Raw genomic sequence first — 13681 nt, 5'->3', positions numbered from 1 at the left:
ATTTGAAAAAGTGTGCATTTATTTTTGGCTGTGAATACTCATTACATATTTTGTAGGTAATGCCAACCTTGGAATTTGTTTCTTCTAGATTGACAGTTGTCAAATCATTAAACAGTGACATGCCAACCACTTTCCTCTCTTTTCCTAGGTGCTTGAAGATCTTTCTGCTGTATATTTCACATAACACCAGATAAAATAAATTGAATTTTTTCTCAAAACTCTGTGAGCCTTTTCATCTAACACAAGAGTCACGTGCAGTAAAAAAAGGTGACTTCTTAAAATGTCACTGGGAACAATTGATTGCGTTAGCAAGGGATGACAGAGTTGCCTTTTAAAAAAGCTTTACAGTATGTAAGCATTCAGTTTGAGAAAAGGCTTAAAATGCAGACAGACTGACCAGAATTTAAAAATCTGGCTTCAAAAATTTAGATTTTCTTCTTCAGTAACTGATTTCACTTCTAAACTACTTTGTAATGTGACTGTGAAGAATAAATATGTTAGGACAGACTGACATAAATAAATAAATATATAATACTTCAAGTGCTGCTTTTATGAGATGGTAGCAAACAGATGTCTAATGACCTGAGGGAAGTGTGGCCTACTCGTTTTCTTTAAAGTATAAAATATTCATTTGTGTAAAAGCTTTGTCATCTGAACAGCATCTCTGTGAACATCCTCCTTCTCACATTGTTTATGGCGCTGCTCGGTAACAGTTTTTACTTGTTCCTTGATGTCTTAATTTCCTGCGATAATACATCTGTCATGAATAATTAAGCAACACATGTGCTTTTTGGTGAAAACTGAACTAGTGCTATAAATCAATTCTGGAGCCCATTACCAGCACATGAGGTAGTGTGTCTCGCAGGCTGCCATTAATCCTTCACTGTGTCCAACCATTCGCACAGCACTGACAAAACAGGAGGGGTGTTTATGTGTGGGGGTGGTCTCAGATGCTCTGAAATGAAGGCTGGCTGATTTACTTTCAGAGCACAAACTTGGGAGCTTCAGAAACTTGGCCGTGCACGGAACCTTGCTCCCACAATGCACTGCTCTAACGAGGATAGATTTCCTAGGAATGATTGCATTAATATGACAGTGTTCCACAGGAAACATTTAAACAGCACAGAGTGTACAACACCCAGTAAATGGCTAATGGTTTGTTTTTTGCACAGTTAAATATGATTATGTCATAGACACTTGGAATGTCTTTTTAATAGGTCGGGATGACAGGGATCCATTTAAATCTCTTTGTTCCGAGACAGGGACGGATGCACTGTGTGGCAACAGAGCGATTCTTGGAAGTAGTAGAACAAAGAACCTTCTTAAATTAGCTTTTCAATTCTGCTTCAGCATCTTTAAACTGACCACTTTACACATTCATTCATTCATGGCACATTTAAGGCATGCTGTGGTTGTTTGGAGAGAGGCAAGCAATTAGCATGATCACTATCATAGGGAGATAAGGGCAGATACACACACACGCACACGACTGTACATGCTGTGTATTTAAGTGCCATTGGATTGGGCCACATATTCCGCAGGCATCTTTTCCACTCTGACATGTGACTGAATGAGGCAGGTGCTTCACAGACACAGCAGAGAGCCGAAGAGGGAGACAGGTGTGTATTTTTAAATTCTACAATCTTCAACTCATTCTTTTTACCTTCCAGGAAGGACACTAATCTTGTCCTCATATCTGAATCCCAAATTCAGGCCACTGGTAGGATGCCTGCAGCAGCATTATTAAGTGGTCTAATTAAGCTATTAATCTAACGTCGTTAACCTATCCTAACCTCCTCCCTCCCCTCATGTGAGACCGCTCCTCTCTCCAGTGAGGAAAAGCTCTTCCCATCCTTCTCCTGTCACTCTCCCCAGAACTGTGGCGTCTCAGCTGGGCACTAACAGCATTACTTCCCAATGCCCGGGATTCAGGATATGGTTACTTGTAACAGAATCAATTCTCATCCTCATCCATTTGGTTCATTTAACCTATGGATTCTTACCCAGAACCTCCCAATCTCTGACCCCACTTAACCACCCATTAGGCTTAATATGAAGCTAACAAATATGTGTAGTGTCTAACTTCATGTCAGAATAATTTCTTATAACAAATATAAAAATAATATACATACAGCCCTGGAAAAAATTAAGTGGAGTGGTCTCTTAATTTTTTCCAGAGATGTATATATACACACACACACACGTGTATAAAATATGCACTTTACAGTTAAAATAAGTATTTTAATTCAGAATGTACTTGAGCAGACTTTCTATCCCCAAGGTTTTTAATATAGCACATTAAACTCTATGCGAATTATCACTAATAATACAGTTGTCATAGAAACACCACCAAAACCCCCTGAAAGCTAATAAAGTGCATTAATTGCTAATGGTTGATTTGGGTTCTTTTCTTGTTTTAACTGTTTGCTTCTGTTCTCTTTGTGTTTTGAGCATTGACTATAATATTTATATATTTTTGTATTATTTAGGCTATATACTTTTTTTTTTTACTACAAATGCTTTGAAGAGCCTCCTTACAGAACCTACTGCTAACCCGTGAAAAATTAAAAGGGAATAAAAAAGTCACCATTGAAGTGTAGACGACATGCAGAATGTGTGGGCGGAGCTGCCAGAGGGTGCAGCCAGAATATGAGCACTTTCCCTACAAAATTACATGTATGCATCACAAACAATATATACAAGACTTCAACTGTAATTAAAATCAAAACCAAAACCACCATTTGTTACAAAGAGTCTTCTAGTCTCCAATTTAAACAATTTGTTTGCAATGGAGTTTCGGAGTAAATGCCAATCCATAAAATAACAAAGATCATTTCAAATCTGACCTTGTTTGCAGGTGGCCTGCTCTCCAGGGTTTTGACTGCTATCAATTAGGCCGAGCTTTTCAAATCTATGGAAGGCCAATGTCCAGACTGAGAAATCATAGGGGAAGGGGGGATTGAAAAAGGATGAGATTAGCTCCCCATCCCAAAAATCACTCCATTACAGTTACTGCTATGGAAACAGGTTTTCTTCTCCCTGGAAATATTCAGAAGTAGTTATTATGTTAAAGTTCTGCCTGTATTTGCTTTGCTGCGAGCTTCTCCACCGCAATGCAAAGTGTCCCTCAGCTATCTGACTGGAGCCGAGGCAATATCACTGATCTCCCGCACAGCTATTCGCACTTCACAAACTCTCTGACAATTTGGCAAAGGTTGAATTGTTTCAGAAAAACACAAGCTTTACTCACATAACATTACTTCACACTTTAACTCTGCCTGCTTCACCAAATATCTTGTTTATGTAAGTAATGAATAAAAAGCAACCGTCTAATACAGAATGGGAGTTTTCTTTTTTTATAAGCTTCCCGTTACCATTATTTCCCTTTTTAAGTGTTGCAGGTCAAGTTGATCACATGATGCTTTATGTTTTGTTTGCTCTCTCTGCCAGACCAAATTATTGACTACACATAAAGGTTTTCTGAAAACTAGGCTCAGAGTAATTTGCTTGGAAGCAAGTATCACACCAGGCCCTTTTCTCTGAGAAACACTGATATACTTCTGTAAATCTTCCGCTTTAATTGAGCTAGAAGCATTCTTGTCAGGAGCAGTTTATGCTGAAGTCAGACTGCATGGCAACGATTGTAATGTAATAGGAAATGCAATGAGAGAGAAACTAAATGACCACAAAATGCTTGCAATACACACTGCTTCTTCAAGCTGGGTCTATGTTAACACTATGATCATAGTTAAATAGTTAATTCCATAGGGGAATGAAGCTCAAATTCACTTTTTTCTTTATCAAAAAGATGACGAGAGGCAGTTTATCTTCTATTGCCTTGGCTGGATTGAAGCGGTTTCACTTTTTTGTCCCCGTAATCTACACAAGACACCTTTGTTGCTAACTACATCGGATTCCTCTTGCAGTGAATGTGCTCAGATATTTGGGGGTCTCTGTGGATGCTCAATACGGTTTGTGATTTAATTAGGAACCCAGCCTATTCACCATCTGCCCCTGAACTGACAAACACACAAAAGCACTGGAAAACAAACCAACTGAGAGTCTGATTGAGCAGCGGGAGAAAGGCGCGTTAGTGTTTACTGGGAATAATCGTAATCTCCAGTTACAGATTCTTCAGTCCAATGACAATTTGGATGTTAGGCTTTATTGGCCTGGAAACATAGCACGTTCCATCATGGATCGATTAATCTCTAAACGCGGAAGGATACAAATCTAAAGAAAATGTTCCACGGAAAATTAATTTGAGATAATGTTTGCTTTCAGGCACATCATGGCAAAGAACTCGGAAAATTACCGTTAATGGGTTTAGCTTGACAGTTATAACACCCCCCTCGCCTAGCCCTCCCCCCTCCCAACTTACACATATATTATACTGGAGCTTTTGAGCCCTGTAGAAAGTAAGTCTGATGAATATTTCATGCTTAGATATCCAGACAACAATTATCCTAATGCAAGGCTTATTTATATGAAAAACAAAAACCTGGTGGCTGAATATTCAACCAGTAAAAAGGGGCATTTTAGGATTTACATAGCTGAGAAAGCAACAGGAAATGAATGGCCCTTCCCCCTGTGCTTAGAATGTAAAGCTGGCACAGCAAAATGAGAATTACGATTAATCTATAATCTATAATCTAAAATACGATTAATGCGCTTCAAGTTTTGCGAAACAGCTGACGTGCAAAGTTGAGTTTATAGAACTTATCCATTGTCAAAAGAGAGATGTCTATATAATTCACATCCTGTCGTTTAATATCTTGCCCGTCTTCGTTTTCACTGCGTGTGTTATGCATTTTTATTTGTTGTCACTTCTGCTTATATAACCATTTGTCTGGTTAACTGAGAGTTGCATCACTATAGTTGTCTGCTGTTCTTTTTTCGGTTTGGTTTTTAACTGGCATTTAGTTATTTCCAAAATTATTTAGCGGAAGTAGTAAATATGGCAACCAATCTAAAAAAAAATTGCAAGACATAAACAATAGGATACAACAGCGAGCTGGAAATAAATTACGAGACAGACTGCTCTTGGAAAGGATGGTATGGTGAAGCATTACTGTTGCTATCATTTGTTCTGATAAATAATACATGTTTTTGTATTGCTTTGTGTTTCTTTTAAATTGCCTCCTACATGTTCCTGAACCTCAGCAAGTAATGCCACAGAGATACATAAAAGCATGCAAGCAAAAAAAGAAAAATCCTCTTTCACTCATCATCATGTGGACGGTCCTCAAGGGAGTCCAAAGAACAAAAAAAATTAAGACACATCCTAAGCAGGCTGATGGGAAAACGGCCATAGCAGCTCAGCCCTGTCTGCACCCTTATTACCGGCAGGGGATTATAGGGCACTGGTGGTGTGGTTTCTGTTTTACAATCTTCATTTTCAAAAAGTTTGGAAGTTATTTTTAAAACACGTCTATTTAACTGGGTGGTGCTGTGCTTAGTATCTCCCTCTAAAAAACACTGGTGAATAAACCAAACTGTGTCTGTGATTCAAATCAGCACATATTATATAATCTAGTATTAATACAGTGTTATCTCAGTAATAGTCACAATAAGTTAACTAGGAAAAAGCCTCCAAACAGAGAGTTTTCTGCTATCAAAGCAAGATTAAAACCCTTTGCCACTTAGGAGAATGCTGTTAATGAATCATAGAATACAATTTGCCACTATCAGCACAACAGTGTGTGTTTTTTTTAATGTATTTTTTACAGGATAAGCCCAGCAATACTGGGAGTAAGTGACTCAGTAAGTCATGCTACTATACCACCCAGGAAGTGTAAATCACTAGGGTTCAGAAAAGGAAAATGAGGTTATGAAATACAGGGATTTTGAAGCACTGTGACGTTCCTGAAAATTATAGACATTATTATCGAGGTATAATACCGGCAATGTTTAGAAAAGGAGAAAAAGCTCACATACAGGACTGCATAAGCAGATATTGGCATAGCTATTGATGTCAGCATCACGGATTGAAGCCAGACAGACAGGAACATTTGCAGACGACTAGACAAGAGCGCTTCTGTGTATTGGACTTATTGATTCAAGTCTCATTCTCTTGGTTACAAGGCATGATCATATTTACTTTAACACCAAAATACAAGTTTGTTTCAATAGCAGTCCAGCAAAGAGGCAATTCATGCAGATCAATGTAGATTTTTGTCACATGAATGTCTCTGAGCAACGTCGGTGATTTCACAGATCTTGTATGTGGATATTTTCAAATGTAGGTCTCTCAGGAAGAAATTGAACACCACATTAACTAGGCAACATTTTGACAAAACATTTAATGTTAGTATCTGTTTGTTACTATTCTTTTCGCTTATCTAAGCAAGTGTGTTTTTCTCCTGGCAAGTTACTGGGCAAGCTACCAAACTATTCCTACAAGTACCCTCTATAAAGTCGATGTGAGTACGTGTGTTGCGTCATTGACCTCTGTACAGGTTATCAATAAAACAGTGTGAACACTACAGTCTGCAATACTGATCAACTGCCATGACGACGCTTTGCCTCACATTTCCTTGCCAAAACCAATTTGTTGGTGTTGCCACATCTGCCTTCACCGAGGGACGTATTGCATCATAATGAGTGCATAGGGACAACATGTCTGTTTCAATCATTTTTGCCTAACAATTAGATCAACCTGACTGACTTAGAATCAGGCGTGTGCCCTACGCTACACTTTCACAGGCAAGTCATTTACAAAACTAATGCATGGTGCCCTCCTACTAAATCTCTCATACGGCATGTCTCATATATCAGACCAGGCTTCCATTTATGTTAAGCTCCATAAAAAAAAAAAAAAAAAAAAAAAAAAAAAAAAACTCATTATGCCATGTACCTTATTCTGGTATGCAGAACACTTGTCCCCCAAGGACAGTGTTAACTAATGAGAGTGCGGCATACAGTATTAAGAGCCAGCTGGATGAAAACATACAAACCATATCAAACTGATTACATTAAGTCAAAGTCTAGTTAATGGGATCTGTTGTTGTTACTGATTTTTTTTTTTTTTCCAAAACACTTTTAATACTTAAGATCGTGCCTTGCATGCATAATGTATCCTCCTATTGAAGCTTTCGCACCGCTGTAGTATTGTCATGAAGGAAGAAACAATATGCACTGGCATCAAGGGTTAGCATTCATGTCTTGCTCTTACGTAGACTGTCAGACCCACTGTATTGTTATCAAGGAAGTGTGCGTTAGTGGTGAGTCATAGAGGGCTTTTACATCATGTGTTTTTTAATGCCTTTCGTAGGCAGTGCAACACTAGAAAAAGTTGTTAATCATTTAAATTAAAAATGTGCGGCTGATTATCTGCGCTGCATCCAAGTGACACTGGGGAGTTATTGGTTTTATGAACTTCCCTATAAAGTGTCACGTAACAAGACCAGGCTCACAGGCTCTGGCAATACATCACTTTTCCAGGCACTGCCGTCTGTCATCCACTGAACCAGAAAAGTACCAGCAGGCAGTAAGGCAAACCTGCACATTCAGAGAAAACAAACCGGTCTCCCTGATAAGGGAAAGTAAACATTTTTATTTTGTTTGCTTCACTTCCTTTGAAGACAAAGCCATGGTGGTATCCTATCCTTAAATCCGAAAACACAAGGCATTCAAAACATTGATTTGATGTGAAGTGCAACTTTGGAACCACTAATCTCATGTTTTTTTTATCCTTTTTACTCAAAATACATCCAAGAGAGGCCTGGATTTAAAGTCACTAATGAATACCGAAGGCTTGAGGAAACCTTGACAAGTAAATTGAAATTTTAAATGAATTCTGCAAGGTCATTTTTACTTTGCCACTGTTCAGCAATTGGTATAAGGAATGAGAGGTTAAGACGGGGAGAGGAGGAGATTTTATTTTATTTTTTTATTTTATTTTAGACTGTAAAACAATCATCTTGAACCAGTTCAAAGAAGGTCTAATGGAATTACGGTCACCCTGACAAGAATATAGTCAGGTCAAAGAAGAACTGAATCATTCCCTGCTATATACTGCAAAAAGGACCTGACAGGTTCCAGCTTGCTTTTGTTCAGAAGACATTCCTGACAATGTCAACCAATGACATCTGAGGGACACCATTTTGACTACTGACTTTGCTGACAAAAGAAAGGTGGCTGGACTCAAAAACCAACAGGTTGAAATAAATAAAGACTACAATAAATACAATGTTATTGTATTGATAACTGGTCTTCTGCAACTACTGGCATTTCTGCAAGTGGCTGTTTAGTTAAAATATATAGGAACAGTTGTTTTGTAGAGATTGGGGGAGAAAAATAATTCCATTTGATGCAAACAGGGACAGTTTCTCATTGATTTAAAGAAGCTGGGAGCAGAAATTACTTGGAACAATTGCCTAATTTAACCTATTTCTGCCATGAAGTCACACAGAAAATATCTTTTATTTCAGTTGGAATCCATTGTGGGAATCAAAGCAGACAAAGCTTAATTTGCTTTGTTAAATTATGTATGACTAAAACGGAGGGAAATTAAAAACATTTTCACTTTCTGCTTAGCCAGATTTTACACTGCAGCGTTTTAGTGCTGGCTACAGATAAATGCATCTGTGTATTTCTTTGTATTTGCGGTTTGCGATTGTGCTTGATTTTCACGCTTGCTTCCCTTTCGTGATTTGTATAGAGCTTTGAAGCTTCCAAGTGGCACCTGAAACAGTATTGAGTTTTACAGCAAAGCTGAACCCATGGCTAGCTCTGCATAGGATGCTAATTAATGAACAGGCTACTGAGTGCTAGAAGAACAAAATGAGCCAATCAATGTCCTGTGCTCCCTCAGAAATAAGATATGACAAGCCAAGCAGCCTGATCCACAGTACAGCAGACCAGACACCTCAGCAGTCGTTAGAAGAAGGAGATAGACCACACTTTCAAGTAATTAAGGTAGGGTTCAAAATGAGCTCAGGTACTCCACAGAAATTATTGAATGTCAGGTGGATTTGCAATTCATATTTCGATGAGCTCTGCAATTACTTTGGTGTCGATATAAGGGCTGAGAATAGCCTCGACTAATGACAACCCGCCAAATGAACATGCAGTTTTCCCAAGCAAGACGCATTGGGCCCAAGCCGGGTGACACCAGCGGATCTGCTCAGTGTCCCTCTGTCTCTCTGCATCTGTGCTAACCTTTGAAATAATACCTTTCAACCAGTAACATATTTACATATGCATATATTTATATGAATTGCATATTTTGATTTGTTTGTTGGTGTCTAGCTTATGGAAGGCAGATGCATGAAGTGCTGAGAAGGAAGCTTATAACATCAGTTTGTGTGCGGCCGGAGTGTGTAGAGACGGTGTGAAGAGACTACTCACTGTCTGCTCGAGACGAGAGCACCAGGCAGCCCAGCACCGCAGCTAGTCTCGCCAACACGGAAGCCGAACAGAAATTAGGCACCATATTCCAGAGTGGCACTGATCCCTCAGTCCTGACACTCCCGTTGACTACTCCACACTCACGCGATCATAGATTAACACCTGTACAAACACAAGAAAAAGGCAGGTTAAAACTTGGCACGAGAAAGACGTTGGTCTCTTTGTTTGGTTAAGCAGATATTTGGCACGAACCAGCAGATAATACATCACGGCTAGTAGTTTTCTTACATCACAATAAGACCTTTAAAAACGTGTTTGATTTATACCAAAGTATGTTTTTTTATTGGTTTAAAAAAGGGAACTGCTCAAAAAGTCTTTTTTTTTTTTTTTTTTAATACAGGCAACCAACATTTTTCTTCTCAACCACAAGAGTGAATCTGGAAGTGCAGTCTTTATGTAAGGCGACTCAATTAATAATAAGATTGCACTCTATGGAATGGAAATTACATAATATTAAAAAGTTAATATCTTCAGGAATATGCTGATGTTGCTCGATTTAGTGGAATGACAACAGATAACTGACATAACAGCTGCTTGTTACAAAATAAGACATGCAGGGGACAGCTCTCAATTTGATCAGTCAGAAAATTATTCAGCAGAAAAATGAGGACAAAAATAAGGACACTCCATCCACAACCAAGAGGGACCTTCGCACCACAGCACTCCTTTGCACTGAACGCAGGTGTCAGCCCGCCCACTCGCAGACGGGAACTCTCTGAGGGCCCCGGCTCACTAAAAGCCCTATTAAGATATTGCTTCCCCCAGACTGTCATATGATTACCACACACAGCTTCCCTGAGGGACCGGTTTATCGATGACGGTCATTTTCGTGCAACAGCTTGGCTAGGCCAATGTTTTCAGTTCTGGCTAATTAAAATATGACTTCCTAGAGAAAATACAAAACACTAATTTGTGTTAATTAAAACTCTGAAGACCTGAGGATCAGGAGAGACCACCACCGGATTAGTGTGCAAATCTATTGCGTAATAACGTATTCCTTTAATTTTTTTTCCCCTATAGTCACCCTACTGCCTTTTATATGGCTTTACCACAACCAGAGTTCAGCACCGGAGACGGGTCTATGCACACACAAGCACCTGAAGTGGAATCGCGGTCAGTAGCTCATTACATTGTGCACATCGTTGTGTAACCTCACAGGTCAGAAGATCAATTTATATTCTTACGCTTAATTCTAGCTTCCGTACAGAATATTAACTGATAACTTAAGAGGTCTTTCCAGCTACTTTCAATGCAATCTTTTTCAAGAGACATCCGGATATGAACACTAGCTGCACTTTCTGACGAGAGACAGCAATTTGGGTAAAACAAACAAAAAACAAGGCTCTCCTGCACGGAGAAATCTATTGGTGATAAACATGCGCTCAGTCACATTGGTTTCATTACCTAAAGCTGCCCCGAAGAAGGCTGCACTGAAATAAAGACCCGATTTCATTGAGAAAAAATAATCTTGCGGAAATGGTATGTGCTTATGTTGTTTGATTTCATGGAGCAACACCATTAAAATGTGACTTAATACCTGCTCATTAAAGAAATAAATATATTTTGGAGCTGCATTTCCATTAAGCTCCAAAACACCTCCGGCCAAGGGGTTTTAGTGACCTTGTAAAGATGCCAGCATCAAGCTATAATAAGCAGTCTCCAGAGACGCCATTCACTTTAATATTACCGGCATAGAAATTACTGCTGGTTGGTTTTTCAATTTATTCCAGCTTATTACTGGAAACCACGCACCTGGAACCAGACCTTTCTCTCTCACCAATACACAAATTCCTCACAGGGTTTGGGAAGGAAAGTAAAATATAGTAATTTTGTGCATTGATGACTGTCAAAACTGTTTCCTTCTGCTTCATTAAACAGAAAAATTGCATGGACTTTTTTTTTTTTTTGGAATCCACAAAAAAAAAGTATTAAAAATACCTGAAAACAAACTCCTATTTGTGCCAAAAACAATATTTTGTTATCACAATGTTTAGATAATCTAAAGATGCAACACTTTCTTGAGTAATATAATCCTGTATGGACCACAATTACATCGGCAGTATTGTAATAATTAAACACTAATATGCGTTCCAATTGTCAGTCATGTTCAACGCAATAAAAAAGGCTGAAAACCATTCCAAGCTTCACAACAGGAGGAAAATTCACATTATTGGGAGGAGGGGAAAGTGCTTCTTATATCTTTCTAAAGTAAGTCATATTTTACAAACCTGCTGGTACCAATATTTTACTGTGTAAGAAAAACTATTCTCCCTTTTTTATGTTTTTGTACAGCCTCTATTGAAAAGGCATTCCAAATGATGATGTTGTGAACCTTCAGTACTACATCTATGGTCCTATTGTTCGAGTTTCTTTTTATACTCCAAAAAAGACACATACTTGTGAAGATGGAGACATATTTCTAGAACCCTGATGAAAAGCACTCTGTGAGACAATGCTAAGACAGAAGACCTTGATACAGATCTGTAATGGATAAGCATCTGAAAATTTCGACATCGCTCCTGGATTGTTAAGCTCTTTTGACATGAAGGTGGCACACCAAAGCCACAAAAAAACAAAATCTCAAAGAAAGCACTGTTTCGTGCGTGATTCATGCTACAATGATTCACCAAAATATTCACATTATCTGATGACACTCAAAACTCTTAACCCCGTCCTGCTACACGAGCAAACACTGACGTCTGAGTTGTAGAAGTCACAGCAACGTGTCCTGTGGAAATCTCATTCTAACCTTAATGCAGTTACACCCGCGTGCTTCAGTCCAATAATTCATACCCTGGTTTAAGGTCTTTGTAAAAAAACTATAATTTCCATCTCTCACATCGCCATACCCACGCTTAACGTATTTAGCGTCTCGCCCATTGTAACTCCCGGACCACAGATGCTAAAGGTGGACCCTGTTCAACGCACAGCCGGAGCGTTGTACAGGATTTTCTCAATCTCCCGATTTGGGCTCTTTGTAAAGCACCTTGGGGATGTGCTGACACAATGAGATGGCAATAAAAGCCAAAGTTGTTGTAAGTCAACAACCACTCTATATATCCTTTTATGAGTACAGGATTACACGCAGAAGCTTAAGTCAACAGAAGTATTAAGGTTGATCAACCAGTAACAAATAAGCCAGCATAGTTTTCTAAGAGCAATTTAAATGCATTTCCCTGTTGTTTGGTTGCCAAGACACAGAAGCACAGCCTTACTTATACAGTGAGACAGTTTTAAATTCTGAATAAACAAGCCGAAAGCAACGGGGGAGGGAATAGATTGAAAATCTTCGCCATAAACAACAAAACTTCCCCGGTAATAGACTACAATAACTCTGTACAAATAAACACATTCTGTATTGAGGAACCTAATCCCAAACCACAAATTGCCATGTCTTATAGTTTTCTATTTTCCGTCACTGTTGGGATAGATGACTGCTCCATTATACCTTTGCCTTGGCTTAAGTCTTTCAAACACATCATCTGTTTCTATCCACAAATTGTTTCTCTCTATATTAGTAAGATATACAGGTTCCCATATGGGTTTCCTTTGGCTCTATGAATATTTCATTTACCCGGCCAACTCACATCGTTTTCAATTCGTATAGATTGAGCTTTACAAAGATAGAGTTTTGCTCTTTCCCAATTGCGCATTTTATCCCCATTGATCCTCTTTCTCAAATTAAATCCAAACCTCTCACTTGTTACAGAGATATCCTCCCCGACTCCAATTGCCATTCACTGTCCTCTACAACCACACATGAAGCATGATTTAGACTTGGTTGTATCTGATGAGAAAAGGGAATAAATTCTTTACCAAGGACTTTGCTTTTCCCCACACGCCAAACATGGACTTCCACAGTTTCAGAAGTTCCCTCCGTCCAGAGAAAATCTCCCAAATCTGCCACAGATTCTAGAGATACATATTTTCCACTGGGTCCCAGGGGGTTCAAGGTTACTATTGACCCCGGCCTCTTTGTAGGCCTACTCGGTGTGGCGTTTGACATATTACTTAATAAACCCCAGGCAGACGCTAGAATTTTTTTCAGCTCTATTGGCAACATGTCTGTTTTTGATTAACTGGAAGCAGGCAGCCCCACCCACAGTTATCCACCAGATTATTAGAGAGCTTCTGTATTTCCTTACCTTGGAGAAATTTGAAAAGTGCTAGGGGTGAAGGTGAGATATTCTACATGACTCAGTTCTCATGTACAAACCCCACACTAAGGGCCATCTCATTATTAGATTTTGGAAACAGAATTCTCCCATTT

The 13681-nt window shown here is 38.9% G+C and overlaps 1 protein-coding gene across 5 annotated transcripts in view; it reads right to left on the bottom strand.

Annotated features, from left to right (window-relative positions):
* The window catches only part of ptprfa (protein tyrosine phosphatase receptor type Fa), a 206526-nt gene that overhangs the window by 123224 nt on the left and 69621 nt on the right, over window positions 1-13681 (bottom strand). For all 5 annotated transcript variants that reach the window (XM_066691835.1, XM_066691834.1, XM_066691837.1 and 2 more), the window contains exon 2: window positions 9352-9513. In XM_066691835.1, the coding sequence (XP_066547932.1) occupies window positions 9352-9436 (85 nt within the window). In that variant the 5' untranslated portion in view covers window positions 9437-9513. The remainder of the gene's footprint in view (window positions 1-9351; window positions 9514-13681) is intronic.

The sequence above is a fragment of the Amia ocellicauda genome, chromosome 19, assembly GCF_036373705.1.
Source record: "Amia ocellicauda isolate fAmiCal2 chromosome 19, fAmiCal2.hap1, whole genome shotgun sequence".
In the NCBI taxonomy this organism is placed as follows: Eukaryota; Metazoa; Chordata; class Actinopteri; order Amiiformes; family Amiidae; genus Amia; species Amia ocellicauda.
Note: the sequence above shows the minus strand (reverse complement) of the source record. Positions and strands in the feature narration are given on the sequence as shown.